Source organism: Alexandromys fortis, unplaced genomic scaffold (assembly GCF_014885135.2).
Source record: "Alexandromys fortis isolate MF-2015 unplaced genomic scaffold, M_Fortis_MF-2015_v1.1 scaffold_29, whole genome shotgun sequence".
NCBI lineage: Eukaryota > Metazoa > Chordata > Mammalia > Rodentia > Cricetidae > Alexandromys > Alexandromys fortis.
Window position 1 is genome coordinate 3573019 of NW_026067891.1, and position 24887 is coordinate 3597905.

Below are 24887 nucleotides of genomic sequence, written 5' to 3' on the forward strand. Positions count from 1 at the left end.
AGCCACACCTGGAGATTCCTGACCCTTGCCCCAGCTAGCCTGGCCATACTACCCAGTGGTGTGAGGATGTGGGACCCTGCTGCCACTGCCCTGCTCTTCTGTGGCAATACCCTTTTGTCCCCCCCTTATGCAGAGTGGCACTGTGGTGGGCAGTGCTCAGAAACCCAGCCCAGGGGCTAAGCACATGTCAGGAGGACTTAAGGCCCTGCTGTTGCTGTACCAGAAAGGTCTGCATGAATCAAAGTGTTGTGGCTGATGGAGAAACTGAACCCCGAAAAGGGGCAGTTGCAATAGAATCGTGACAGATTTCCCATCCTCCGACTCTAAAACGTGAGTCACTAGGTGGGGCAAGGGGAATCCCAGGGACTCTTGACGCCATCAGACATGGGAGCTGTGCCAGGCTGGGTGTTAATAAAGATTGGGGTCTGGGGGTACAGGATCACATTGGGCCGTACCATCCTGTTATAGGAGGATGTATTCCACTATGAGGGACTGTATTGCATCTGGAGATCCAGCTGGGACTATCTCCCATGGGGAGTCAACAGCTTGTCAAGTTAACCAAGCGAGCAGCAAGAGACGTTTACCTGCGGGGCCTCAGTGATTCCACTCCAGTCAGCAGGTTAGGTGTGGCCTCGTCTTGCACACGCAGGCAAGGACCCTGTAGCTTCCTCTCCTCTGCTAGGATGAGGGAGCGTGGCAAGCTACTGCCTTTCTCAGCACAGTTGTGTGCTGTGTGTTCTCCTCCTGCTTCCCTTGGAATGAGGAAGGGCCACCTGCTCCAGTTAGGGCCACCCTCCTGGATTCGCACCCCTTCCCCAGCCCAGCCAGCCCAGCCAGCCCAGCCTGTTGCTCACCCTGGATGAGCCCCAGGTGGGACAGCAGTTTCAGCACCACGGACAGCAACCGCCATTAGTGCCTTCCATCCACTGTCCTCTTCACTCAGGTCCACATAAGGCTGCTTTGGGGGGCACTGGAGGCCCCCAGCTGTGGATTGAGGACCCTTCTGTGGACTCTTATCATGATCCCAGTATGGCTTACTGTACAGGTGAAGAGAGGGGGATCTTGCTATGGGGGTAGCCTTGTATCCCATGTCCCCCAGAGAGGCTGTGTCCATAGCAGACAGCCTGGGGACCCTAGAGATGGTTTCTTCAGCTAATGTTCTGCAGTCCCCATGGAAGGACCTTCTCTTTCCTGACTGCTGACTGGGGATTCTGGAAAATGGTGTGGTGCAGAATGGGAAGTCATTTGAGCCCCTCCTACGTGCACAAACTCAGAGTGGTAGCCAGGCATCAGTGGGTGTCCTTGGAGTTTGGAGTGCTGGCCGACAGGGCCCATAGGGGCTGCTTTGTGCTCTCCAACCACAGGATCCTACCATGAAGGGGCATCTCCTGGGTCCTCTTGTTCAGCTTCTCTTTTGGCCTGCTTTTCAGAACTTTGCTGCTTGCTAAATCTCAGAGCTGGGTGGGTCCTTGCCTTTTGAGTGAGACCTTGGGGGAGGGACAAAGAGGAACCAGATTAGTCCACTTGACTGGATTCAGGCCCTGGACTCTACAGACACCATCTCCTGTTCACATATCCGTTTGGTTTCCTCTAACCCCCATGGAAATTGATTTTAATTTGTAGACGTCAGTTCAAAGCCTGCAGAAATTTTAATTAAACCCAGAAAATCTATCTGTTGTAATTAAGCCTCTGGAAGTCACCCGGCTCCACGTGATACGACCAGTTGGTGCTGCCTGTCCTTAGCTGCCCACAGAACATGACCAGGGGGCAGTGTGACACGTGAGGTGTGCCCTTGCTGTTGTAGGAAGCTGGAATATTCTCTGCTTAGGCAGGTCCAGGACCTGATTCACTTCCCCACCAGGTTAGGGGTCTTGGCAGGCCCCCTGCAAGTGTCCCCTGCTCCATAGATGTGCCCAGGCCTGCCTCTTGTCCAGAGGCAACAGTCACTCGGGGAGGCCATACTCCAACCTTGGTGTCAGTCTTGGCAGTAGTTATATGTGAAGGTAACAGCTGGAGGCCTGGGGTTACACAGTAGGTGGACTATAGACCGTCCAGGCAAGCCAGCTTCAGGGAATATAGTCTACCTACCTGAGTGAGAGGATGAATGTGCGCCGAGCCTGGGAGAAACCAAACAATGGGCAAAGAAGTCAAGAAACAGCCTTTGGTCCGGGACAGGCTTCTAGTCCTGGCTTCTGGAGTTGAGTGGGTAGGGATAGCTAGGGTGAGCCTATCTTCACTGACAGCCAGTCTCCCAGCCTCTTCTGGGAGTGGGGCGGCCAGAGCTCAGGGAGCGGTCAGAGAAGCAGGGCCTAGTCTTGCTGAGGGAGGTGAGTCGCTTCCTCCATTGGTGTCCAGCAGGTCTGGAAAGGCATGGCACCTGGTAGACTCAGAGTCTAGTCAGGCCTAGGAGCCGTTTGTGTTGGTCTGGTCTGACCATATGTCCTAACGGGGACCTTTGGTGGCCAGTGTAACGGGGTGCCTGATCTCCTTAACCCAGAGCAGTGCCCTCTCACCTTGGAAGCTAGTCTGCCACTGAGCCACGTGAGCGTGCCCGCTGGCACCACAGCGAGGCCAGCCTGGGAGAGTAGCATTGAGCGGTGTTGTGAGTGAGCTTGGCCGAGCTGGAAATTGCTGGGTGAGGGGTGTGCAGAATCCACGTGGAGCCACAGGCTCTTAGCCAGATGTGGACAAGCACGGGGGATGAGAACTCCACAGATTGTGGCCCCAGAGCACGGTATCGCCTGCCGGAGGTTGGCCAGTGCTGCGCTAGCAGGAGGCTGATTTCTGTTTTCCGCAGCCCCATTACGGCAGAGGCGCTTGTTACTGCTGAACCCATTAAGTGTAATTATGACGCGCCCAGCAGGAGCGTGTGATTACATCGGTGGCTTGGCACCGCGGAGCACACTGCCTGTGTGGGCTGGGGGGGGGGGGGCAGCTCTGTGAGTGTGAGAGAGGTCAGGGTCAGGACTGCAAGAGGAGCATCCAGAGAACGGCCTAACCCCCCCCCCCCCCCCCCCCCCCCCCCCNGGGGGGGGGGGGGGGGCAGCTCTGTGAGTGTGAGAGAGGTCAGGGTCAGGACTGCAAGAGGAGCATCCAGAGAACGGCCTAACCCCCCGCCCCCCCCCCAGCTCCCAGGTAGCCCCATGGACAGAGGGCAGTACAGCCCACCCCCCCCCAGAATGTCATCCCCCAGCGTATTCTGTCCCTGTACCTCTGGCAGGTTCTTGCTTTGGCTGGTGCTGGTTCTGTGGTTTGTGGCCCCAGACCACATCAGTGCCAGCCTGTGTCCCCATACTGAGTCGGTAGTGTTGCTTTGGGGCTTGGACACGTGCTGGTGGAGCTCTGTGCAACTGCCTTCGTGGGCGCTTCGTTGGTTATCAATCCACGCAGACTTAGAGGTGCAAGGACTGCTCACGGTCACCTTCAGAAGAGTCGATCTCTCCTGCCTGCCACACAACATTCCTAAGCTCCTGTCCGATCAGGGCTTTCTTGCAGGCCCTGCATATTTGACCCTCACTAAGACTGCCAGGCTCCAGTCTGTTTGGTGTCCTCACCTGGGCCTCATATGCGGCACTACTGACTCATGGCAACTTATCCAGATCCATCATGTTACAAGGTGGGGCAGGGGACAGTGACTATCTTCCCTGGGAGAACTTGGGACTCTTGAGAGTCATAGGGGCCAGCGTGGTGCCATGGCGCCATCTGGTGGTCGTATTCTGTTACTGCCGTCACTGTTGACATGAGGCTGACCCTGGCCTCAACGGGGGTTGTCTGCTGCGCACGTGGCCCTTAACACACAGCCCCCAGGTGGTTCGAGCACATCAGCATGCTGGTCATCATGCTGAACTGTGTGACACTCGGCATGTTCCGGCCCTGCGAGGATGTTGAGTGCCGCTCAGAGCGTTGCAGCATCTTGGAGGTAGGTGTCAAGGACTGTGAGGAGGACCAAGAGGGCACCAAGTATACCCTGCTCCTTCATCGTGACCCCCTTCCACCCAGGCCTTTGACGACTTCATCTTTGCCTTCTTCGCTGTGGAGATGGTTATCAAGATGGTGGCTTTGGGGCTGTTTGGGCAGAAGTGCTATCTGGGTGACACCTGGAACAGGCTGGACTTCTTCATTGTCATGGCGGGGTATGCTTGGGAGTCCTAGGCCTGACCTCAGGGCTGAGACCTGAGAGGGGCTAGGGTTTGACAGGTGGCCTTGCCAGGCAGGGTGCACATGTCGGTGGCCCCTGTGGGGCAGTGGGTGATGGGCTAGGAGCCATGGGCCCCTGGGGTCTTCCCCTTCCTGAACACCCTTGCTCCTCCAGCATGATGGAGTATTCTCTAGACGGACACAATGTGAGCCTCTCCGCCATCCGCACGGTGCGTGTGCTGCGGCCCCTCCGCGCCATCAATCGGGTCCCCAGTAAGTGTCACTCTTGTCTTGAGTAAGAGATCAGCCTGTGTGTCCCGCTGGCCCTGCTGCTTACCCAGACACCAGCAGACTGGGCCCTTCTAGGACAGACCCATCGAGACCCCCAGTGCCTAGCAATGGGAGCCACCCAGAGCCTTGACTTCCTCATCTGCATAGCATCTGGGGTGGGACTGGGTGCCCAGAAGGTTCCCAGCTACACTATTGTCCAGGGAGCCTGAGGCATGGTTGGAGCACATGTGAGAGACTGGGCTTATGGGCAGGGACACACTGCATGGTCTCATTACACGTGGAGGGAAAACGTGCAGGAAATCACGTGGTTGTGCTTGGGATGTGGCCTGTCCGGATACTGACTGGCCGTCTGCCTGCATCTAGGGATACAGTTTTGGTGTTTTCTTAGGAGCTAAATTCAGATGTTCAGTTTAAGGGTAGGAAGGTGCAACCCTCTTGGAGCTGTGCAAGGTGTGTATATACATGCGTGAACAGGTGTGGTTCTGGGTGTATACCCCCTTTTCATGCGTAGACAGGGTGGTTCCAGGTCCACACACCCTTTTCAGCTGCTACTCAGCCTTCCACCTACCTGCCTGGCCATGACTTTTGGGATCAGCTCCAGTTCAAATGCTTTGTAACATTGGACATGTTACCAAGCTTCTCTGAGCCCCAGGTTCCCTTTAAAACAGTAGAGTACAGGATATATTTCCCAAGGACTGAAGTGAGTGTGAGGTGAAGGGAGGCATGAGGGCATTGCCTGGAACTCTGTGTGTCCCGTGTACTCAACAGAGCCACAGCAGCTCCACCTGGACAACCCGTGTATTGGAGCAGAGATGAAACCCAGGTCCACTCCCATCCAAAATATTCGGGTTAAATGTCCAGGGAACTCTGGGATTCTTTCCTAAACAGGACCACCTGCTCCTTACAGCAACCCCAGTACCTTCAGAGCTGTCCAACTACCTACCTTGGCTCTACTCTGACCCCTCGATCACATGACCTATGGTATGGCAGTGTGATCACATGACCTTGTTGGTTGCTGCCCCATGAGACAGTGTCTCTCCAATTGAAATGTTAGCACCCCATCAGCTTGGACCCCCTTGTGATCCTAGGGCCCTCATTCCATGGCCACCCCCTCTCAAAACCCCGGTTCCCTCTCTAATCTCATTGTGTGGCCCAATGCTCCACCTACAGCCTAGGCTGGCCCTGTGCAGATTTTGAGCTACGTTCTTTTGATGACTGAGGGGGGCAGACCCAGGATGAGGCCACCACTGATCCACTGCCTTGATTTGTTCAAGTTCATGCACCACCCAGGACAAAGGGCTTCAGCGTTGCTCTGAGATAGGGCACCTCCCATGCTTCCCTATAGCAGGGTCCTGCAGGTCTGCTCTTGTGTTGGAAATAAAGGAAGCCCCTACCCACAGCCCAGCAAAGCCCCAGAACCCAGTGTGCTGGGTCCCTACAGAAGCTGCACTGGCCATCTCACTGGCCCGCCCTGGGATGCTACACAATGAGGTGGAGCAGGGACAGGTTTGCCCTGGCCATCTGGGACTGCAGCCCAACTCCCTTCTGGGGGTCCCTCAGGCCTTTCCTGTCCTGATAGACTTGGTATGGATTTGTGAATGGTAGGCAGGGCTCGGGGGAAAACTCCCCGAGGACCCTCTACCAGGGCTTACAGCTGTGTTGAGCACCAGCCCTGCCTCCCTCAGGCATGCGGATCCTGGTCACTCTGCTGCTGGACACGCTGCCCATGCTTGGGAATGTCCTTCTCCTCTGCTTCTTCGTCTTCTTCATCTTCGGCATTGTTGGGGTCCAGCTCTGGGCTGGCCTGCTGCGGAACCGCTGCTTCCTGGACAGCACCTTCGTCAGGTGTGCGAGCCCCACCCGTGTCGTAAGGCTCTACCTACCTAGCCAGCCATGATCCCCAAATGTCATCTCCTGACTCGGCCCTTCAGGCCTCCCCCTTCTGCAGGCCCTACCCTCAAAGGGCTCTTCCCTCCAAGACTGTTCTGCCATACCCCAGTATGAGCCCCCCCCCAGGTGTTCTATCCCTGAATATACCCGTAGAGTGAACCTGGGTCCAAATTTGGTAGGTCCTAGGGTGCCCAGTTCTACTCAAGACAGGTACAGTCCCCAGAGACGGGGTCAGTGTGGAGAAGAAGACATAGGCTTGGTAGTTCAGGGGCAGGTTCTAGCGGGGGCTGGGGTGGAGGCTGCTTCATCTCGAACAGTTTTTCTCTGTGAGTGAATGTGAGGGTTTGATACCAGTGTCTTTAGCCCCAGAGGCCTGTCTGGGGTAGGATGCTGTGCTCATCTTCTGCCAGTTCCTGGCACAGTGTCCCCAGTGGCTGCTTGCATCTGCCTGGCTCCAGGGCTTCCTGAATGTAGGGACCCATATGCCAACATGGCATTTGCTTTGTGGGAACGAGGGCATGTCCATCCCCTCCGTCCTGGGCCCCACTCTACAGCGTTAGAAGATGGGTAACCCAAGGCTGATGACCCTCTGGGGTGTCCCTGGAAAGTGACACTGGGAGGCATTCTGCTCCTCACTAGACCCCACTTGTGAGCTGTCTGCCTCCTCCAGCACCAGTCAGGTATCTGAGCACTGAGCCTCTAGGATGGATACCCACAGACCAGGGGTCTTCTGTTCCTGGGTCTCTGGGTCGCGGAGCTTCTGAGATGTTCTTGGAAAGGAATGTGGGGGTTTGGAGAAAGGAAGAGATGCCAGGGAGCCTAGAGTTGTAGAGACACACTGTTGCCAAGTCCCACTCAGGAGAAGTCACTGTTGTAGACACCATGGGAAGGGAGCGAGGGTGGGTCTAGAGGCCTTGAGATGCTTCAAGCATGGCCTGTCTGTCACTGTAGCAACGATGATGCAGTGAGCTGGATACCACATTGTAGATCCAGTACCTCTTCCTTCATCATCTCGAGTCCAAAGCCCAGCTGAGGGGTAGGGAGGAATTGCTCTCTTCGTGGGCATGTGGGATTCAGGCTTAGCAGCCCTGAGGAGACTGGATGAGCGGATGGGGGAGTGGTATTCAGGCCAGGAACCCCCTAGCCATGCCTTGACCTTCTGCAACCCAGGAACAACAACCTGACCTTCCTGCGTCCATACTACCAAACAGAAGAGGGTGAGGAGAACCCTTTCATCTGTTCCTCACGCCGCGACAATGGCATGCAGAAGTGCTCGCACATCCCCAACCGTCGTGAGCTTCGTGTGCAATGCACTCTTGGCTGGGAGGCCTACGGGCAGCCACAGACTGAGGATGGGGGTGCTGGCCGCAATGCCTGCATCAACTGGAACCAGTACTACAACGTGTGCCGCTCAGGGGAATTCAACCCTCACAACGGCGCCATCAACTTTGACAACATCGGCTATGCTTGGATCGCCATCTTTCAGGTCTGTGCTAGAATAGCATGGGGGCACCTGGGGTGTGGGATGGTAACCCCTGAGAAAGGCACCCATGCTGGGGTGTGACGCGCACTGCTGCCCTGGGGAGCTGGAGAACGTGGGCCCATGTCCAGCCATCTGCCTCCTCAGGTCATCACCCTGGAGGGCTGGGTGGACATCATGTACTACGTCATGGACGCCCACTCGTTCTACAACTTCATCTACTTCATCCTGCTCATCATTGTGAGTGTGGGCGTGACCGGCTGGTGGGCAGCCTACATTTGGTGGGGGTGGGGGAAGCCATATCCTGCCCCTTCCCCCTGTTACTCCTTCTGGACCTCCTAGAGTCCCTAAGCTCAGTGGTATGGAGGCAGCTGCTGGAATGGGTTTCGGTGGGTGGGCAGGCAGGGGCTTCTCTGCCCTTCCTGCAGTGGAAGGAAGTAGACCGGAAGAAAGATCTGTGCAGCCCCTAGGTCTAAGGTGATGCCCGGAATCTTCACAACAGTTAGTCCCGTCTCTCCACGTTGTGTCTGGTCCTCTTAACACAGCCTCCCCACAACAGACATGTGATCTCCTAGCTCAGCCCCCTGTAGTGAACACGAATCTTTGGCAGACTCTCATAGCATCCATGACCCCGCATTTCTTTGGTTCACGACTCCCCTGTTAACATCCATACCACACATAGCGCATCTAAAGCATCTGTGTCTCAGATTTAGTCTCCTCTTGTCCCTCAATGTCCTGTGGTTCTCAGTTAGGACATTGTTAGGTCAGCAAACGTTTCCAGATCTCTGCATGCACAGGAGCTGCCTGCAGGGACCCAGCAGGGAAGGGATGTCACAGTTGTACTCTCAGACAGCCCGTAGGTCAGGACATAGAGGAGAGCCGATAATGACCTGTCCCAGGGAGAACAGGCCATAGCAGCTGGCTGGGAAGGCCCCACAGAAGGACAGTGTGACCACAGCATAGAGTACATTGAGGCCAAACGTGAGGAGCAAGAAGTCCTGCATGCAGGACTCGAACCAAGGGAGGTCCTTGTCTCATTATCACACACTTGCAAAACACCTATTGTATGCCACCTAGTGAATGCCTGGAATAGTCCTGCTTAGAGCATTGTGACGAGGCCCCAGTCCCCAGAGCAGGTCCTGACTGGGCTTGCTATGGAGCAACTGGTGGTCACATACCCCCTGCCACAGGTGGGCTCCTTCTTCATGATCAACCTGTGCCTGGTGGTGATCGCCACGCAGTTCTCGGAGACAAAGCAGAGGGAAAACCAGCTGATGCGTGAACAGCGGGCCCGCTATCTGTCCAACGACAGCACGCTGGCCAGCTTCTCAGAGCCCGGCAGCTGCTACGAGGAGCTCCTCAAGTACGTGGGCCACATCTTCCGCAAGGTTAAGCGCCGCAGCCTGCGCCTTTACGCCCGCTGGCAGAGCCGCTGGCGTAAGAAGGTGGACCCCAGCAGCACCCTGCATGGCCAAGGCCCTGGGCGGCGGCCACGGCGGCCAGGCAGGCGCACGGCTTCTGTACACCACCTGGTTTACCATCACCACCACCACCATCATCACCATTACCACTTCAGCCACAGTGGCCCGCGCCGGCCCAGCCCAGAGCTGGGTGCCGGTGACACCAGGTTGGTCCGGGCCTGTGTGCCCCCATCGCCACCATCCCCAGGCCATGGGCCACCAGACTCTGAGTCTGTGCACAGTATCTACCATGCTGACTGCCATGTGGAGGGGCCACAGGAGAGAGCCCGGGTGGCACGCTCCATAGCCACTGCTGCCAGTCTCAAGCTGGCCTCAGGTTTGGGCACCATGAACTACCCCACCATCCTGCCTTCAGGAACAGTCAACAGCAAAGGTGCCACCAGCCCACGCTTCAAGGGGCTCCGGGGTGCCGGAACCCCGGGTCCTGCAGCTCGAAGTCCTCAGAGCCTGGGCAGCCCCAGCCCCTACGAGAAGATCCAGCATGTGGTTGGGGAACAAGGTGAGGACCCAGCCTACTATGTAAAGCAATGGGCGGGGGGAGCGGGGCGGTACCCAGGCAAGGCAAGTCCTTGGTCCCAAGTGTTGTGGGCACACATCCCATTTGCTCCTGCCTGGCCCCGGGAGGAAGCCATTTTTGTGTCCTTGCCACCACTCTGAAAAACTTAGGGTCCACAGACTGTCCCCTTTTTTATGAAGAAACTAAAATGGTTGTGTAGAAGGGGGATGAAGATCAGAGTCTGTGGGTGTCAGGGCCTTGTGTGCTGCTGCTGCTGCTGCTATAGCCTAACCACACCTATGTCTTGGCATCACAGGACTAGGCCGAGCCTCTAGCCACCTGTCGGGTCTGAGCGTGCCCTGCCCCCTGCCCAGCCCCCAGGCGGGCACACTGACCTGTGAGCTGAAGAGCTGCCCATATTGTGCCAGTGCCCTGGAGGACCCTGAGTTTGACTTCAGTGGCTCAGAGAGTGGAGACTCAGATGCCCACGGAGTCTATGAGTTTACGCAGGATGTGCGACATGGGGATTGCCGGGACCCGGTGCAGCAGCCCAATGAAGTGGACACGCCAGGTCGAGGCAGTGAGAGGCGGCGGCCACCACGACGGCCAGCCTCAGAGCCAGGAGGGCTAGGCCGCCTCTGGGCTTCCTTCAGTGGCAAGCTGCGTCGCATCGTAGACAGCAAGTACTTCAACAGGGGCATTATGGCTGCCATCCTTGTCAACACTCTGAGCATGGGCGTTGAGTATCATGAGCAGGTGGGCTCCCTCCCCTGGGGCAAAGCAGGGTTGGGGTTGCAGGATGATACGCACCAGTTTTAGAAGCAGAAAGCGGGTCCCCGTGTCTTCCTAGAGTTCTGGTCTTTTCCTAGGCTCTCTGAGGGTTGGCACCAGAGCAGGGAGCTACCTAACCTGGGACTTCCATTAAGTCAGCCATTATGGCTCCTTGGACTGGGGTTTTGCCGAGTGCTGAGCACAATGCCATTTGGGCTCTAGTTGAGCAGCTCCCAGCCGTGGGAGGAATAGGTGGTTTGAGATCACCAGGGACTACCCCCAAGAGTGAGTGAGGGGAACCCAAAGCACTGCAAGGGCCTCCACCCAGCTGCCTCATCCCAAGGAGCCAGCTCTCTCAATGGAGAGGGGCTCCCAAACTTCCTCAGCTTCCTGGCTGTGTCTTGGGGGACCTGAGAGACTAGAGGGGGTCAGCATCATGAGCTGGTCCTTTGAGGAGGATCAAAGGGTACCTGGGATTCCTCAGGGCCTGGATACTGCAAGCCCCCTTCCTTCCTCAGCCCCAGGGACAATCACAATAGGGAAAACGAGGCCAAGCCTAGCAAGACAGGCCAGGAATGGTTAGGTGGTGGGGAGCTTGGGAAGCCTAATCCTCTTTTAGGGAATGGAGTGATTTCCTGGGGCTTTTACCTCTGGGCTTTTTTTATTCCTTTTTCTTATCTTGGAGTAAGCAAAGGAAATCTACCCACTTAGGCAGGCCTGGGCAGGTGGTACTGGGGTGAGGATAAGTCCACTCCATCTTGAAGTGCCCGTGCATACAGGCATATGTGCAAACACTACACATATCAGGCTCACTTATGCACATGTGTACAAGTCTGCATGGTTGTATACACTGCACATGCATGATTCCACTGTGTGCATGAAAATCATTCATACACGTGTACTTTGCTCATGCTCAAGGCTCTCACCTGTGTACATAGAGGCAAGTGCACATGCATTTGCACTGTACACAGAAGATTGACCTATGAACATGGAAATCAGTTCACTTATGGTGGGGCCAGATGCATATGAACACACAGGTATGAGGATTTGGGCAAGTTTTCTACATATCAAATGTCCAATACAACAACTTCATGTTTGCGCTCAAATTCTATTAGAGAACACATCCAATCTATCCAGCATGCAGGAATGCATGCATATGCACACATGCAGGTCATAATGGTACAGGTATAGGAATGTGCATATTCCTACACGGGCAGGAACGTCAGCACCACTCATGATGAGAGACCTGCTTGGCCTTCTGCAAAGGAAGAGGAGGGTGAGACGTAGGTACCTGTGCTGCTGTCTTGTATATTCGTAGCCCATCCTGCACCCCCAGCACAGTGTCTCAGACTATCCTGTGTTTGCAGGACCTGCAGAGGAAGGGGAGTCTTGGGAGACTTGGCTGCACTTGTGTCCAGCTGTGATTATTGGAAGGGCAGGATGGGAACTACCAGAGTGGAAGAGCCAGACAAATTGGCTGTCTATCTAGAGGAGACATTCTTAGGTCCTAGTTCCTTCCCTAGGTCGTAGGCAGCTCTCCCTAAGAGGCTGAGTAGCTAGCTGTTGGTCCCTTGCATTCTTGATGCGGTGAATTTGCTTTGGCTTCTGGGTACTGTGCCCCTAAAAGGGCTGGAACCCTGGTGGATCCTAACCACCTCTCCTGACCCGCAGCCTGATGAGCTGACCAATGCCCTGGAGATAAGCAATATCGTGTTCACCAGCATGTTCGCCCTGGAGATGCTGCTGAAGCTGCTGGCCTGTGGCCCGCTAGGCTACATCCGGAACCCCTACAACATCTTCGACGGCATTGTGGTTGTCATCAGGTAGGACCTGTCCCTACCCACGTTAGAGGCTCTGTGAGCCTCACTTCCTGGGCACTGCCGAGAGCGAAGCCTGCCATGGCTGATGCTGGGATTCATAGCGGGCAGGATATGAGGACCCTGGTCACTCACATAATAGACCATAAGGTCTAGTCACTACTTTGGAGCCCTGTCCATGCTATACAGTTGGTCAACCATGTCTGTAGTAGGGACCAACTTCCAGACTAACTCTGGTCCTGGGGTGGGAAGTAGCATTTGCAAGGGTAAAATAAGCACAGAATGATGGAATGATTGAGATTGGGCCCGTGTCCCTTCAAAGGAGGGTCTCGTAGCTGGGAGGAATGAGTTGAGCATACAGATGAACCAGGCGTGGAAGGCCAGGGTAGAAGACCCCGTCAGCAAGTTCCCTGACGGCTGGGAGCCAGAGCTTCCCTGAGGCCCAGGATGGGGCTACTGTAGTTCCCAGAGTACCGTGTTGCAGCTGGATCTGCCCCTGGCTATGGGGTTGAAGAGGGGCTCTGGCGGCTCCCAGACTGCCATCTTGACTCTCAGACCATCATCCCAACCTGTAGCGTCTGGGAGATCGTGGGGCAGGCGGATGGTGGCCTGTCCGTGCTCCGCACGTTCCGGCTGCTGCGGGTGCTGAAGCTGGTGCGTTTCCTGCCGGCCCTGCGGCGGCAGCTGGTGGTGCTCATGAGGACCATGGACAACGTGGCCACCTTCTGCATGCTGCTCATGCTCTTCATCTTCATCTTCAGGTGGGTGGGACCCAAGCTCCTCCCTCAGGTAGCATTGACCTTAGGGCACTAAGTGCAGTGGTAGGTGGGGCTCTGCTCTGTGGGGTCCACAGATGGAAGAGATAAGTTGGGCCCTGGGAGTGGTGCCGGGTGGGTTTCTAGTGGGGTTTGCTTAGCGCCTTCATGTGCCAGTCTTGCCACTTGCGGAGGGAGTGGGAGAGTGAGGCTACTGAGACCACATGTCCTTTCCACTGTCCAAAGGCACTGTGGTGGCCTTCCGTCCATCCACCCCTTTCAAGGCCTTCTCAGCTATAGAAAAATTGTTGAACCTCACAGTTGGCCCGTACTGCAAAAGTAGGGTGTGGTGAGGCTGGTAGTTAGGCAGAGGGGTAGTGGGCCCCGCCCACTCAGTACTCATCCCCCCCCCCAGCATCCTGGGAGGGAGTACTGGGCCCCTCCCACTCAGTGCTCATCCCCCTCAGCATCCTGGGAATGCACCTGTTTGGCTGTAAGTTCAGCCTGAAGACAGACTCTGGAGACACGGTCCCTGACCGGAAGAACTTTGACTCCCTGCTGTGGGCCATCGTCACTGTGTTCCAGGTACAGCCCCAGTTGTCCCTAGGACAACTAAAGGCTCTATCCCCAGGGAGGTACAAGGGTCTCCTTGTGGGGCCAGACCCACTTTCAGCCCTGCAAACATGTCCCTCCAGATCCTGACACAGGAAGACTGGAACGTGGTCCTCTACAACGGCATGGCTTCCACCTCTTCCTGGGCTGCCCTTTACTTCGTGGCCCTGATGACCTTTGGGAACTACGTGCTCTTCAACCTGCTGGTAGCCATCCTGGTGGAAGGCTTCCAGGCAGAGGTAAGGGGCTCATAGGCTGGAGTCTGGGCATGGAGGCAGTCTCGCCTCAGCAGACCCTCCCACACGTTCACCCTGCAGCCTCTAGGCCCCACATCTCCCTTGCGCTCCCAGGCATATGACTTGGGCTGGATCCAGAGGACCCTGCTGTGGGGACATCACACTCACCTGGTGTTGCATGGTTTCAGGGGGATGCCACCAGGTCTGACACGGATGAGGACAAGACATCTACCCACTTAGAGGAAGATTTTGAGAAGCTCAGAGATCTTCAGGCCACAGGTAATGCCGCTTACATGGTATAGACCAGTGGTTCTCCACCTGGGGGGTCGCAGCCCTTTGGGGTTACACACTAGATATCCTGTCAGATACTTACATTACAGTTCATAAGAGTAGCAAAATTATAGTTATGAAATAGCAACAAAAATAATTTTATGGTTGGGGGTCACCACAACTTGAGGGGCTGTATTAAAAGTTGGCATCACTAAGGAAGGTTGAGAACCACTGGTGTAGACGGAGGCAGAGTTCTGGCTGGTAGGTTCCTACTGCTGGGACCTCTGCAGGCTCAGACAGCCCCCTCGTTCTTCTCTAGAGATGAAGATGTACTCACTGGCTGTGACCCCTAACGGGCACCTAGAGGGCCGGGGCAGCCTACCGCCTCCTCTCATCACACACACAGCAGCTACGCCTATGCCCACTCCCAAGAGCTCCCCACACCTGGATGTGGCCCACGTTCTCCTGGACCCACAGCACAGCAGCAGTGGTCCGGTGGACCCCCAGCTGGGGGACCAGAAGTCTCCGGTAGGGACCAACCCCAGCCCCTGAGATAAGGGAGGGTCTCCATATCACCCCAGCCCTGTCCGAAATTGAGGGTCGGGGCCATTCTCTTCCTGGAAGTCTCCTCCTATGAGACAAGCCTGGAGCCATGAAAGAGGAATGAATTATGTTATGACCCCTCCTGGTTGCATGTGGGTAAAATTACAGAAGATAAAAGCTGGCCAAGCACTGCACACCGGAGAAGCACGGGAGCTGACAAAGACTCTTTTTTTTTTTTTTAATATTTTTATGGTCTATTTAACTTTATATTGGTGTGAAGGTGTCAGATCCCCTGCAACTGGATCTTCAGACAGTTGTGAGCTGCCATATGGGTGCTGGGAACTGAACCCAGGTCCTCTGGAAGAGTAGTAAGTGCTCTTAACCACTGAATCATCTCTCCAGCCCCTGACAAAAGCTCTTAAAAGCAACCTGGGAAACTGACAGGCAGGCCGGACTGAAGGTCCAGGGCTGTGAAGGACATGGAAGCTCACTTCTGTTCACACCCAGAGTGCCCGGTGATGGCTTCCCATGGCTTCTGAGACCCTGAGAAGGGTCAAGTCAGGGTAAACAGAGGCAGCAGCTAGACCACGTGGAGGAACTTTGGGGCAGATCTGAGGGCAAGACTCGGGCGAGGGAAGGAAGAAGATGAGAAAATTGTGTGTGATGGAGAAATCAGGAATCCCAGGACCGAGCCACTTAATACAGCTTGTCACAGTGTCCTGTCTAGGGGCCCTGATAGATAGACAGAGACAGGCTAGGGGAGAGTAAGGCTCAGCTCCTGTGAGACCCTGGAGCTGAGGATGAGTCTGGAGATTGGTTGAGTTGTGTGGGAAACTAGAGGGGCCTGGGCTATGAGCCTCTGCAAATCCAAAGGCTGGTCAGAATCACTTTGCCAGGTTGATCCTGGGCATTTGCTCTAACCATGTCCAGCTGAGTCAGGTGTTACCTGAAAGTGCCCTGGCAGAGTCCTTGCTAGGTGGGAGAGCAACGCATGGCCAGGCATACAGCAAGTGTTTTGTGGATGTCCATGGTGGCAGTTAACAGTACTAGCTTGGGAGAGCCCCTCCCATCCCAGAAACTGGGGTATGAGGTGATCCCCAGGTCTGTGCAAGTCTACTCACTCCCTGCCACCCCTCAGGCCAGCCTCCGCAGTTCCCCCAGCACCCCGTGGGGCCCCAACAGCGCTGGAAGCAGCCGCCGCTCCAGCTGGAACAGCCTGGGCCGCGCACCCAGCCTCAAACGCCGCAGCCAGTGTGGGGAGCGCGAGTCGTTGCTCTCGGGTGAGGGAAAGGGCAGCACAGACGACGAGGCCGAGGACGGCAGACCAGGCGCAGGAGCCCACCCAGAAGCCTTGCCAGGGCCCCGTGCCACCCCACTGAGGCGGGCCGAGTCACTGGACCACCGCAGCACTCTGGACCTGTGTCACAGCCCGCGGCCCGCTGCCCTCCTACCCACCAAGTTCCACGACTGCAACGGGCAGATGGTGGCTCTGCCAAGCGAGTTCTTCCTGCGCATCGACAGCCACAAGGAGGATGCGGCCGAGTTGGATGATGATATAGAGGATGTGAGTGGGTGGACTAAGGTGGGGCATGGGCTACACTCTGAACCGTTTCCATCCCTCCCCAGCAGAGACTACAGGCAGGGTGCTAACTAGACCCATAGTTACCCGATCTCCTATCTCAGTGCGGTTCCCAGTACAAGGGAAGGGAGTGGGTGAGCAGAGCAGGTGTCCAGTTCCTCCCATTAGAAGCCACTTGCCATTGGCAGCCAAGCCTCTCAGGGTCAGGAGCTGCCTCTATGGTTGAAGGAAAGAGGTGGTCACTACAAAAAGCAGCTCTTATTAGTTGAGGGGTAGTTCTTCAGGACCCAATCAACTCTTCCATTCCCGTGGCCTCCCAGCATGGCCACCCTCCCATTGCCCCCTGGCGGGGCAGTGAAGTAGAGGGGTTAGGGAGTGGCAAGAAACACTGTCCTGAAGCAGGAGGGTCAGGGCGGACGCGTGCGAGGAAGCAGCAAGAGGAGGCTGCAGTGACTCAGACTCCATCTCTATCCCCAGAGCTGCTGCTTCCGCCTACACAAAGTGCTAGAACCCTATGCACCCCAGTGGTGTCGCAGCCGGGAGTCCTGGGCCCTGTACCTCTTCCCACCGCAGAACAGGTGAGCTGGGTTAGGGCTGCCTCCTCCTGGGAAGGTTAGAGTGAGCGAGCTCAGGCTGACACATCCACGGCCAAGCACTTCACCTCAGGCAGCACAAACAGACACCAGATCTCTTGGGGTTCTTCTCACCTCGGCTATCTCCTCAGGCTACGCGTCTCCTGCCAGAAGGTCATTGCACACAAGATGTTTGACCATGTGGTCCTTGCCTTCATCTTCCTCAACTGCGTCACCATTGCCCTGGAGAGGCCGGACATTGACCCAGGCAGCACCGTGAGTCCCCGAACGCAGCTGGCCCTCTGGGTGGGGCAGGGGCAGATAGACTTGGACTTCCCACTGGTCTCTCCCTGCAGGAGAGGGCCTTCCTCAGCGTCTCCAACTACATCTTCACAGCCATCTTCGTGGTAGAGATGATGGTGAAGGTACTGATGTCCCCCCTTGCTCTCAGGTCCCTGTCCTCCATCACCCTGTCCTGGGACCCTCTGCCAAGCCTGTACATGACTGTCCCTCCCCCAGGTGGTAGCCCTGGGACTGCTGTGGGGTGAGCACGCCTACCTGCAGAGCAGCTGGAATGTCTTGGATGGGCTTCTTGTCCTGGTGTCCCTGGTTGACATTATCGTGGCCATGGCCTCAGCCGGCGGTGCCAAGATCCTAGGTGTTCTGCGTGTGCTGCGCCTACTTCGGACCCTGCGGCCTCTGAGGTGGGGGTGTAGGGGGAGGGGGCCACCCATATATATCCAGAAAGGACCCAGAAGCCCAGCCCCACCTCTGCCCAACTGTATGGCTTTCCAGCCACACACCCACATCACCTTAGGGCCTTTGCATGTGCCATTGCTTCTGCCCGCTGGCCGGTCACCTTCTTAGATGCACCCAACAGCATGTCCCCTCTGCCTGGGTGCAGGGTCATCAGCCGAGCTCCGGGCCTCAAGCTGGTTGTAGAGACTCTGATCTCATCGCTCAGGCCCATTGGGAACATCGTCCTCATCTGCTGCGCCTTCTTCATTATCTTTGGCATCCTCGGGGTGCAGGTGTGTGGCCCTGGCTTGTCCAGTGTCTGCCCCACCCTGGGCCTCTGCTCCCCTCTGGTGGAATGGGTCCTGTCCTCCATGGTGGGTGGTCAGCACGTCTAGTTTGGAATCCAGTCCTACTTAAGGTAGGCAGGTCTGTGGGCCAGTGATTGGGCCAGGCCCCCTGGAGTGACAGCTCCTTCCGGTCAGCTTTTTAAGGGCAAATTCTACTACTGCGAGGGCTCAGATACCAGGAACATCACCACCAAGGCCGAGTGCCACGCCGCCCACTACCGCTGGGTGAGGCGCAAGTACAACTTTGACAACCTGGGTCAGGTAGGTATGGATGTCGTGCAGTTAACTGAGGGTGTGGGGGACATGGCTACAGTCCTGCCCCGCCAGTGACCCTTACCCTGCCGCGTAGGCGCTGATGTCCCTGTTTGTGCTGTCGTCCAAGGATGGCTGGGTGAACATCATGTATGATGGGCTTGACGCTGTGGGCATTGACCAGCAGGTGCGCAGTCTGGGACAGCTCTCGTGGGTAACCGTGAGCAAACCCTGCAGGGACTGGGGCAGGTCATCTCAACCTCCCCAGAACTTTGGGCTGCCGTGGTGTGGTCACTTCCTCTGACCCCACAGGCCAGTCCTGGGGAGGACATACGGGCAGGAAGGTGGCTAGCAAGGGACTCACCTCCTTGTGTGCCTCAGCCCGTACAGAACCACAACCCCTGGATGCTGCTGTACTTCATCTCCTTCCTGCTCATCGTCAGCTTCTTCGTGCTCAACATGTTCGTGGGCGTGGTGGTGGAGAACTTCCACAAGTGCCGGCAGCATCAGGAGGCCGAGGAGGCGCGGCGGCGTGAGGAGAAACGGCTGCGGCGCCTGGAGAGGAGGCGCAGGAGTAAGGCGGCCCCCGAGGTGGCGGGTCGGTACCTGAACGCATGCTGTGTGGCACCCAGCTCTGGGCCTGCAGCCCCCAGCCCAGACTCTGCACGTGGCCACCTTGCATGGGGGCCAGGCCTTGGAAGAGGGGCCAACTGGAGTGAGCAGCTGGGGTGCCTGCCATGACAGGATGCAGGATACCCCACGAGGGCTCAGGAGGTAGATGGGACCCTCCCAAACCCCTCATGAACTGGAGAGACAGGACAGTGGGCCCTAGCTTGGGAGCAAGGAGGGCTTCCCCACACAGTGTCCCCACCACAACCACTCAGACATGTCCTTGTTTTTCCAGGCACTTTCCCCAACCCAGGTACCTGCCCTGCTCTGCATGCTCAGCCTGCTGCTACTGCTGCTGTTGGCTGCTGCTGCAGTGGGAAAGATGGGTGTCTTAGGCCTCCAGGGGCCACCTCAGGGTGGGGCACAAGTGCCAGGGTGCTGCCAGAGGGTGGGAGGAAGGTCAATGGCTTGCCCGTCAGTGTCCATGTTGCTGTTCCTGCCCTTGCTTGGCTCTCCTCATGGCTAGCATGTACAAAGTCTGTGTGCCCAGGGAACAAGGTCCATCCTTGTTCCCCAGGACTCGTGGCTGCCCCCTGGTGTCTCAGCTGGCTGTCGGCCTCCCTGGCTGCTTGCACGAGCTGAGCTGGCTAATGACTGCATGTTGGGCTGAGGAGCATGTGGGTCCAGGGTGGGATGGTCGCCCATCAGACCCTGCTCTTTCGGGCCTTGGCCTTCAGTCCCTGAGTGTGTGGTTCTAGGCTGAGGTGGGTTCTGGGGTGCAGAGTGGCTAAAACCCTCACAGTGGGACTCTAACTACACCGGGGTCCCCGAAGAGGACTGCTGCAGGCACAGCATCTAGTGTAGATAAACCTGGGGGGGATGCATGTGGGGTGTGGTCCCTCAGGTGGTCTCCTGTCCTGACTTCAGCCTCGGGCTCTCTGGGATGCACATCCCAGGCCGCAGGTGGGCACTAGTGGCCCCTAGGAGGCCGGGAGGAGCTAAGCCTGGAGGCCAGGGATGACTTCTGTGTCATCTCTGTCCGAGTGGGGCCTGCAGAGCCCAGGCAGGGAGATGACTGCCTTACCAGCGAAATGTCTAAACCCCAGTGTCAGCGTGTGGTTGATGAAAAGGGCAGTCCCTTCAGCCTGCTCCCCAGACTAAGCCACTGAAGAGTGGAGTCTGGAAAGGCACTTAGAAAGGGAGGCGGGGACGGCTCATCCCTCTTGGACACTGTTGGGGGTCCCAATCCTGCTCCCTGGGTACCGTGGACTCACAGGAACCTCTTGACCAGAACAGGCCTTTCTGGAAAGAATCTTCCGTCTTCCTGCCTGGGACTAATCCAGGGGCCACCCAGCCAGGCTGAGGCCCTGCCTGAGCTATGTCCACACACTTAGCATTCCGAAATGAGGATGGGGCCTTGGTATGCCAAAGTGGGACGGGATTGCCAGGCAGTCCTGTAGCATCCGGGTTGCTCAGGAGTTTGCCCTTTTCCACAGAGGCCCAGCGCCGGCCATACTACGCGGACTACTCACATACGCGCCGCTCCATCCACTCGCTGTGCACCAGCCACTACCTGGACCTCTTCATCACCTTCATCATCTGCCTCAACGTCATTACCATGTCCATGGAGCACTACAACCAGCCCAAGGTGGCGAGAGGCTGGGGTTGAACTGGGAAGAGGGCCCCCAGCGGGGGGTGGGGGTGGGGACGGACACAAGACTAGGGGCTGAAGCTCACCAGGGCCCTGCCTGCAGGCGTGGACACAGTTGTTTGGATACCGAAGCAAGAGGGGCTGGCTAGAGACCTCAAGCCTGAGGGCCATTGTCCTTTTCCCCACCCTCCGTGTATTTGCTGAAGGGATTCCCTCTGTCCACCCTTTCCACAGAGGTGCCTCAGGGAGTGCCTCAGGGTTCTCTGTAGCAGAGCCTTCTGGTGGGAATGCACTTGGCCTGTGGGAAATGCCATCTGTCTGTCAGGGCTGAGAACAGAATACCCTGGTTCCTCCATTTCCTAAAGTCCTCAGCCTGCTCACAGGGTCATTGGGTGATGCCCTCAGGCCTGCCACGGGTGTCATGGAGTTGGCACTCAGGGAGCAAGGAGATGGGGGGCAGCTAGGAGCCGCGGGGCACCTCAGCCAGCTCTCCTCTGTCCCTAGTCTCTGGATGAGGCCCTCAAGTACTGCAACTACGTCTTTACCATTGTCTTCGTCTTTGAGGCTGCACTGAAGCTGGTGGCCTTTGGGTTCCGGAGGTTCTTCAAGGACAGGTGTGTGGTCTTGGAGACAGGGCAGGTCGGGGCCTCAGGTGGCCTGGGACAGGCTGCAGGTGGTAGGGAGAAGGCTCTTTTCCCTTCTGGGTGAGCTTTGGCTGAGCTGCAGCTACTCCAAGCCATGGCCACACTAAGCTTCACCCATGGCTGGCCAGGTGGAACCAGCTGGACTTGGCCATAGTCCTCCTGTCCATCATGGGCATTGCGCTGGAGGAAATTGAGATGAATGCTGCCCTGCCCATCAACCCCACCATCATCCGCATCATGCGCGTGCTTCGCATCGCCCGTGGTAGGTGGCCTCTGTGTGCCCTGTCCAGGGTCTGCTTAGGCTGTCTGTCAGTAGGAGGCCCCAGACCCAGCCAGAGGGGCTACAGACAGGCTCCATCTTTAGCTAATGCCTGGGACATCTGCAGCCAGAGGGAAATCCTGGTCTGTAGATAGAAAGTGAAGGGGACTGGTGTCCAGGGTCCCCTGGGCTGTTGGGTCGGCGTTGCCCTCTTGACATTCAGCTCCTGCCCTAGTGCTGAAGCTACTGAAGATGGCCACAGGCATGCGTGCCCTGCTGGATACTGTGGTTCAAGCTCTGCCTCAGGTAGGTTGGAGTCCAGCACCCCTGAAGGCCATCACATGCCTTCAGGGGACAGGCTTCGGGGAGGGCATGGCACATGTCCCTTGCTTGCTTGCTCTGTCCTGAGGCCAGGGTCATGCCCGAAAGCTTGGCTCGACTGATCTGGAGAGGAGGTTGGAGATGGCATCCTACCTTGGCCTCAGGCTTTAGGCAAGAGCACTAGTGACTGGTGCCCGCCCAGCTGGTGCACATGGGAGGTAAGGGGCCGCAGCAAGACCAGCAGGGTCTGAGGTGAGCTTGCCAGTGGACAGAGGACTCCAGTGGTAGCTTTTGAGCCAATTCTGACCAGAACCCTAATTTCTGCACCTTCTGGCCTGCCCCAATCCTTCCTCTCCCCGGAATACAGACTGCATCTGCACTGTTCAGCTTGGCTGTACCAAGCAGGAACACACTAGAAGATTTGCACACGTACTCCACAGCCCAGCCTGCTGCCTGGCCACCCCTGCCCTGTGCCCATCCTCCAGTTCAGCATATTCCTATCTACCCAGCTCCATGCCCCCTCTCCAGCCCTCTGTACTGTCTGCCTCCATCTTGCCTGATATGTGCTGGCCTTAGCAGTGTTTTAAGCCTCATCCAAGTGGCTTTCCACCATGTTTACTGTCCATGGGGCCAGTGATGGAGGCCTGGGTAATGCCTTGAATAGGGACTGGAGTGGATGCTGGAGTATGTAGGCACTGGCCCGGCAGACCTCACGGGTGGTTGTATGAGATCCCTCCTGGTGCTCCTGCCCACTGAGCACCAACCCAGTGTGGGGGACTCTGAGGTGGCCTCCCCATGTGGTAGACATGAGACCCCTCTAGGCCTTGAGGGCTAGGCAGAGCAATTGGGAACCGTGGAGGAGCAGAGGCTGGCTTACAGAGGCATGCCAAGCCGGGACGGAGGATGGGTGATGCTCTAGGCCCAGGCAGGCCACAGAGCCTAGTGGAACTGGAGCTGGGCTCTCTCCCCAGGGAGTGGGGCAGAGCAGAACGGGCCAGCATGGGGCTGACACTGTTCCACTTCTCTCTCGTGTAGGTAGGGAACCTTGGTCTTCTTTTCATGCTCCTGTTTTTTATCTATGCTGCCCTGGGAGTGGAGCTGTTTGGGAGGCTAGGTGAGTGTGGCCACTCTGGGCCTCTCCCAGAAGGTGATGCTGGTCCCCGGGAAGGTGGCTCTTGCGTCTGCCCCACCCCCACCTCCACGGGTTTACAGGGTGCAGGGTACCGGCCTAGACCAAGTATTCTGTGAGCCTTCTGGTGTATTCTCAGACCACCTGACCCCCTGTTCACCTTCACCTTGTCAGGCCAGTGCTTAAAGCAGGTGCACATACATACTCACACCTGTGCGCACAGACATGCCCACTCAGAAGCACACCCCCGGATCTGTGGTGCACGAGACCACACTCTAGCCAGCCAAGCAGGGTCACACTCCAGGGTGAACATGTACCCTAGAGGACCGTGCACACACCAGCACATACCCACGCCTCACCCTGAACATTGTCCCCAGGAGAGGTTGCCAGCAATGTGTCTTCTGTCTTATTACCTAAGAGAAGTCTAAGACTATTCTGTCTGGGCTAGGGCACGTTGGGAACTGCTCAGCCCCTCCACCAGCTATGGGAATCTTTCTGGGGCCTTTGCTTGACCCAGTTGGACAGAGGCCATGCAGGTTGTCAGAGAATGTCTGCCCACCCAGAGGGCTGCGTCCAGGCATGGCTCCCACTCTATCATCACACACATTCCCATCAAATGTGTACAAGTCATTTCTTCCCCGCCTCCAAGTCTCCCAAGACAGGTCTGGCGGCCAGGCTTGGCAGCCAGGCCTCATTGCGCTCCAGGGAGCCCCATTGCTTGGTGTATGCCAGCCGTGAGCAGAGAGGCCAGACCTAAGGCTTCAGGGTTCTTAGGAGCTCAGATAGTGCTGTCTGCTGAGGACAGGTCCATGCAGAACAGAGGCCTGGGCTCCAGGTTCCTACCACACACGCCCCAGACAGCCCCACATGGGGTACAGTCTGCTGACCTTGTCCCAGTCCCCAGAGGCGGGGGTGCGCTGAGTGGGCCGGAACTTTTCCTTTCAGAGTGCAGCGAGGACAATCCCTGTGAGGGCCTGAGCAGGCACGCTACCTTCACCAACTTCGGCATGGCCTTCCTCACACTGTTCCGCGTGTCCACTGGGGACAACTGGAATGGGATCATGAAGGTAATTGTGGGGCTGCACCCCTTCCCCTCTTCCTGGCTCTGACAGGGAAGACAGCTGTGACTCTGACCCCCCCCTCCCGCGCCCGCCAGGACACTCTGCGCGAGTGCGCCCGTGAGGACAAGCACTGCCTCAGCTACCTGCCTGCGCTCTCGCCTGTCTACTTCGTCACCTTCGTGCTGGTTGCCCAGTTCGTGTTGGTCAATGTGGTGGTGGCTGTGCTCATGAAACACCTGGAGGAGAGCAACAAAGAGGCCCGCGAGGATGCTGAGATGGATGCCGAGATTGAGCTGGAGATGGCTCAGGGGTCTGCAGCCCAGCCCCCGTCTGTAGCACAGGTGAGGCTTCTTAGGGGCCTGGGAGGGTCCCAGGGTTTCTGGGGTGCTGCTGAGCTGACAAGCAGCTTTCTGCACCACAGGAAAGCCCGGGGACCCAGCCAGACTCTCCAAACCTCCTGGTGGTGCGCAAAGTGTCTGTGTCCAGGATGCTCTCCCTGCCCAATGACAGCTACATGTTCCGGCCCGTGGCTCCCGCCATCGTCCCACACCCTCACCCGCTGCAGGAAGTGGAGATGGAGACCTACGCTGGTAGTGTCCCTTTGGGTATGGACTCTGGCAGGGCAGCAGGGAAACGGGACAGGGCGGGGAGGTTGGGCAGGTGGGAAATTGGACAGCATGTCAGGGAGGGCTGGAGGACAGGTGGGGGCCAGGTCTTCAGGCCACACAGTTCAGATGCATCCCTACCCCAGGCCCAGTCACCTCTGCTCACTCACCGCCCCTGGAGCCCCGTGCCTCCTTCCAGGTCCCATCAACTGCGTCCTCCCCAGCCAGGGCCAGCGATCCCCTTCGTGCCCTTTCACCCCGAGGTACACCCCGCTCTCTGAGCCTCTCACGGATCCTCTGCAGACAGGTAAGGGAAACTTTCATCCCACACGCCTTTGGGG

General features: G+C 57.2%; 1 protein-coding gene across 8 annotated transcripts in view; it reads left to right on the forward strand.

Moving 5' to 3' along the window:
- Positions 1 to 24887, forward strand: part of Cacna1h (calcium voltage-gated channel subunit alpha1 H) — a 58355-nt gene that overhangs the window by 30936 nt on the left and 2532 nt on the right. The window contains exons 3-35 of one of the 8 annotated variants that reach the window (XM_050135061.1): positions 3808 to 3919; positions 4000 to 4133; positions 4313 to 4410; positions 6114 to 6273; positions 7489 to 7804; positions 7946 to 8038; positions 8989 to 9778; positions 10092 to 10531; positions 12218 to 12369; positions 12939 to 13124; positions 13586 to 13703; positions 13814 to 13969; positions 14155 to 14245; positions 14556 to 14764; positions 15918 to 16343; positions 16836 to 16936; positions 17083 to 17206; positions 17287 to 17355; positions 17450 to 17634; positions 17835 to 17961; positions 18151 to 18276; positions 18365 to 18454; positions 18649 to 18841; positions 19172 to 19189; positions 20373 to 20524; positions 21032 to 21141; positions 21300 to 21433; positions 21666 to 21736; positions 22787 to 22865; positions 23826 to 23947; positions 24037 to 24282; positions 24363 to 24546; positions 24693 to 24853. In XM_050135061.1, the coding sequence (XP_049991018.1) occupies positions 3808 to 3919; positions 4000 to 4133; positions 4313 to 4410; positions 6114 to 6273; positions 7489 to 7804; positions 7946 to 8038; positions 8989 to 9778; positions 10092 to 10531; positions 12218 to 12369; positions 12939 to 13124; positions 13586 to 13703; positions 13814 to 13969; positions 14155 to 14245; positions 14556 to 14764; positions 15918 to 16343; positions 16836 to 16936; positions 17083 to 17206; positions 17287 to 17355; positions 17450 to 17634; positions 17835 to 17961; positions 18151 to 18276; positions 18365 to 18454; positions 18649 to 18841; positions 19172 to 19189; positions 20373 to 20524; positions 21032 to 21141; positions 21300 to 21433; positions 21666 to 21736; positions 22787 to 22865; positions 23826 to 23947; positions 24037 to 24282; positions 24363 to 24546; positions 24693 to 24853 (5773 nt within the window). Of the gene's footprint in view, positions 1 to 3807; positions 3920 to 3999; positions 4134 to 4312; positions 4411 to 6113; positions 6274 to 7488; positions 7805 to 7945; positions 8039 to 8988; positions 9779 to 10091; positions 10532 to 12217; positions 12370 to 12938; positions 13125 to 13585; positions 13704 to 13813; positions 13970 to 14154; positions 14246 to 14555; positions 14765 to 15917; positions 16344 to 16835; positions 16937 to 17082; positions 17207 to 17286; positions 17356 to 17449; positions 17635 to 17834; positions 17962 to 18150; positions 18277 to 18364; positions 18455 to 18648; positions 18866 to 19171; positions 19190 to 20372; positions 20525 to 21031; positions 21142 to 21299; positions 21434 to 21665; positions 21737 to 22786; positions 22866 to 23825; positions 23948 to 24036; positions 24283 to 24362; positions 24547 to 24692; positions 24854 to 24887 lie in introns of all 8 variants that reach the window. The other 7 variants (XM_050135075.1, XM_050135052.1, XM_050135099.1 and 4 more) reach the window with 7 other exon arrangements.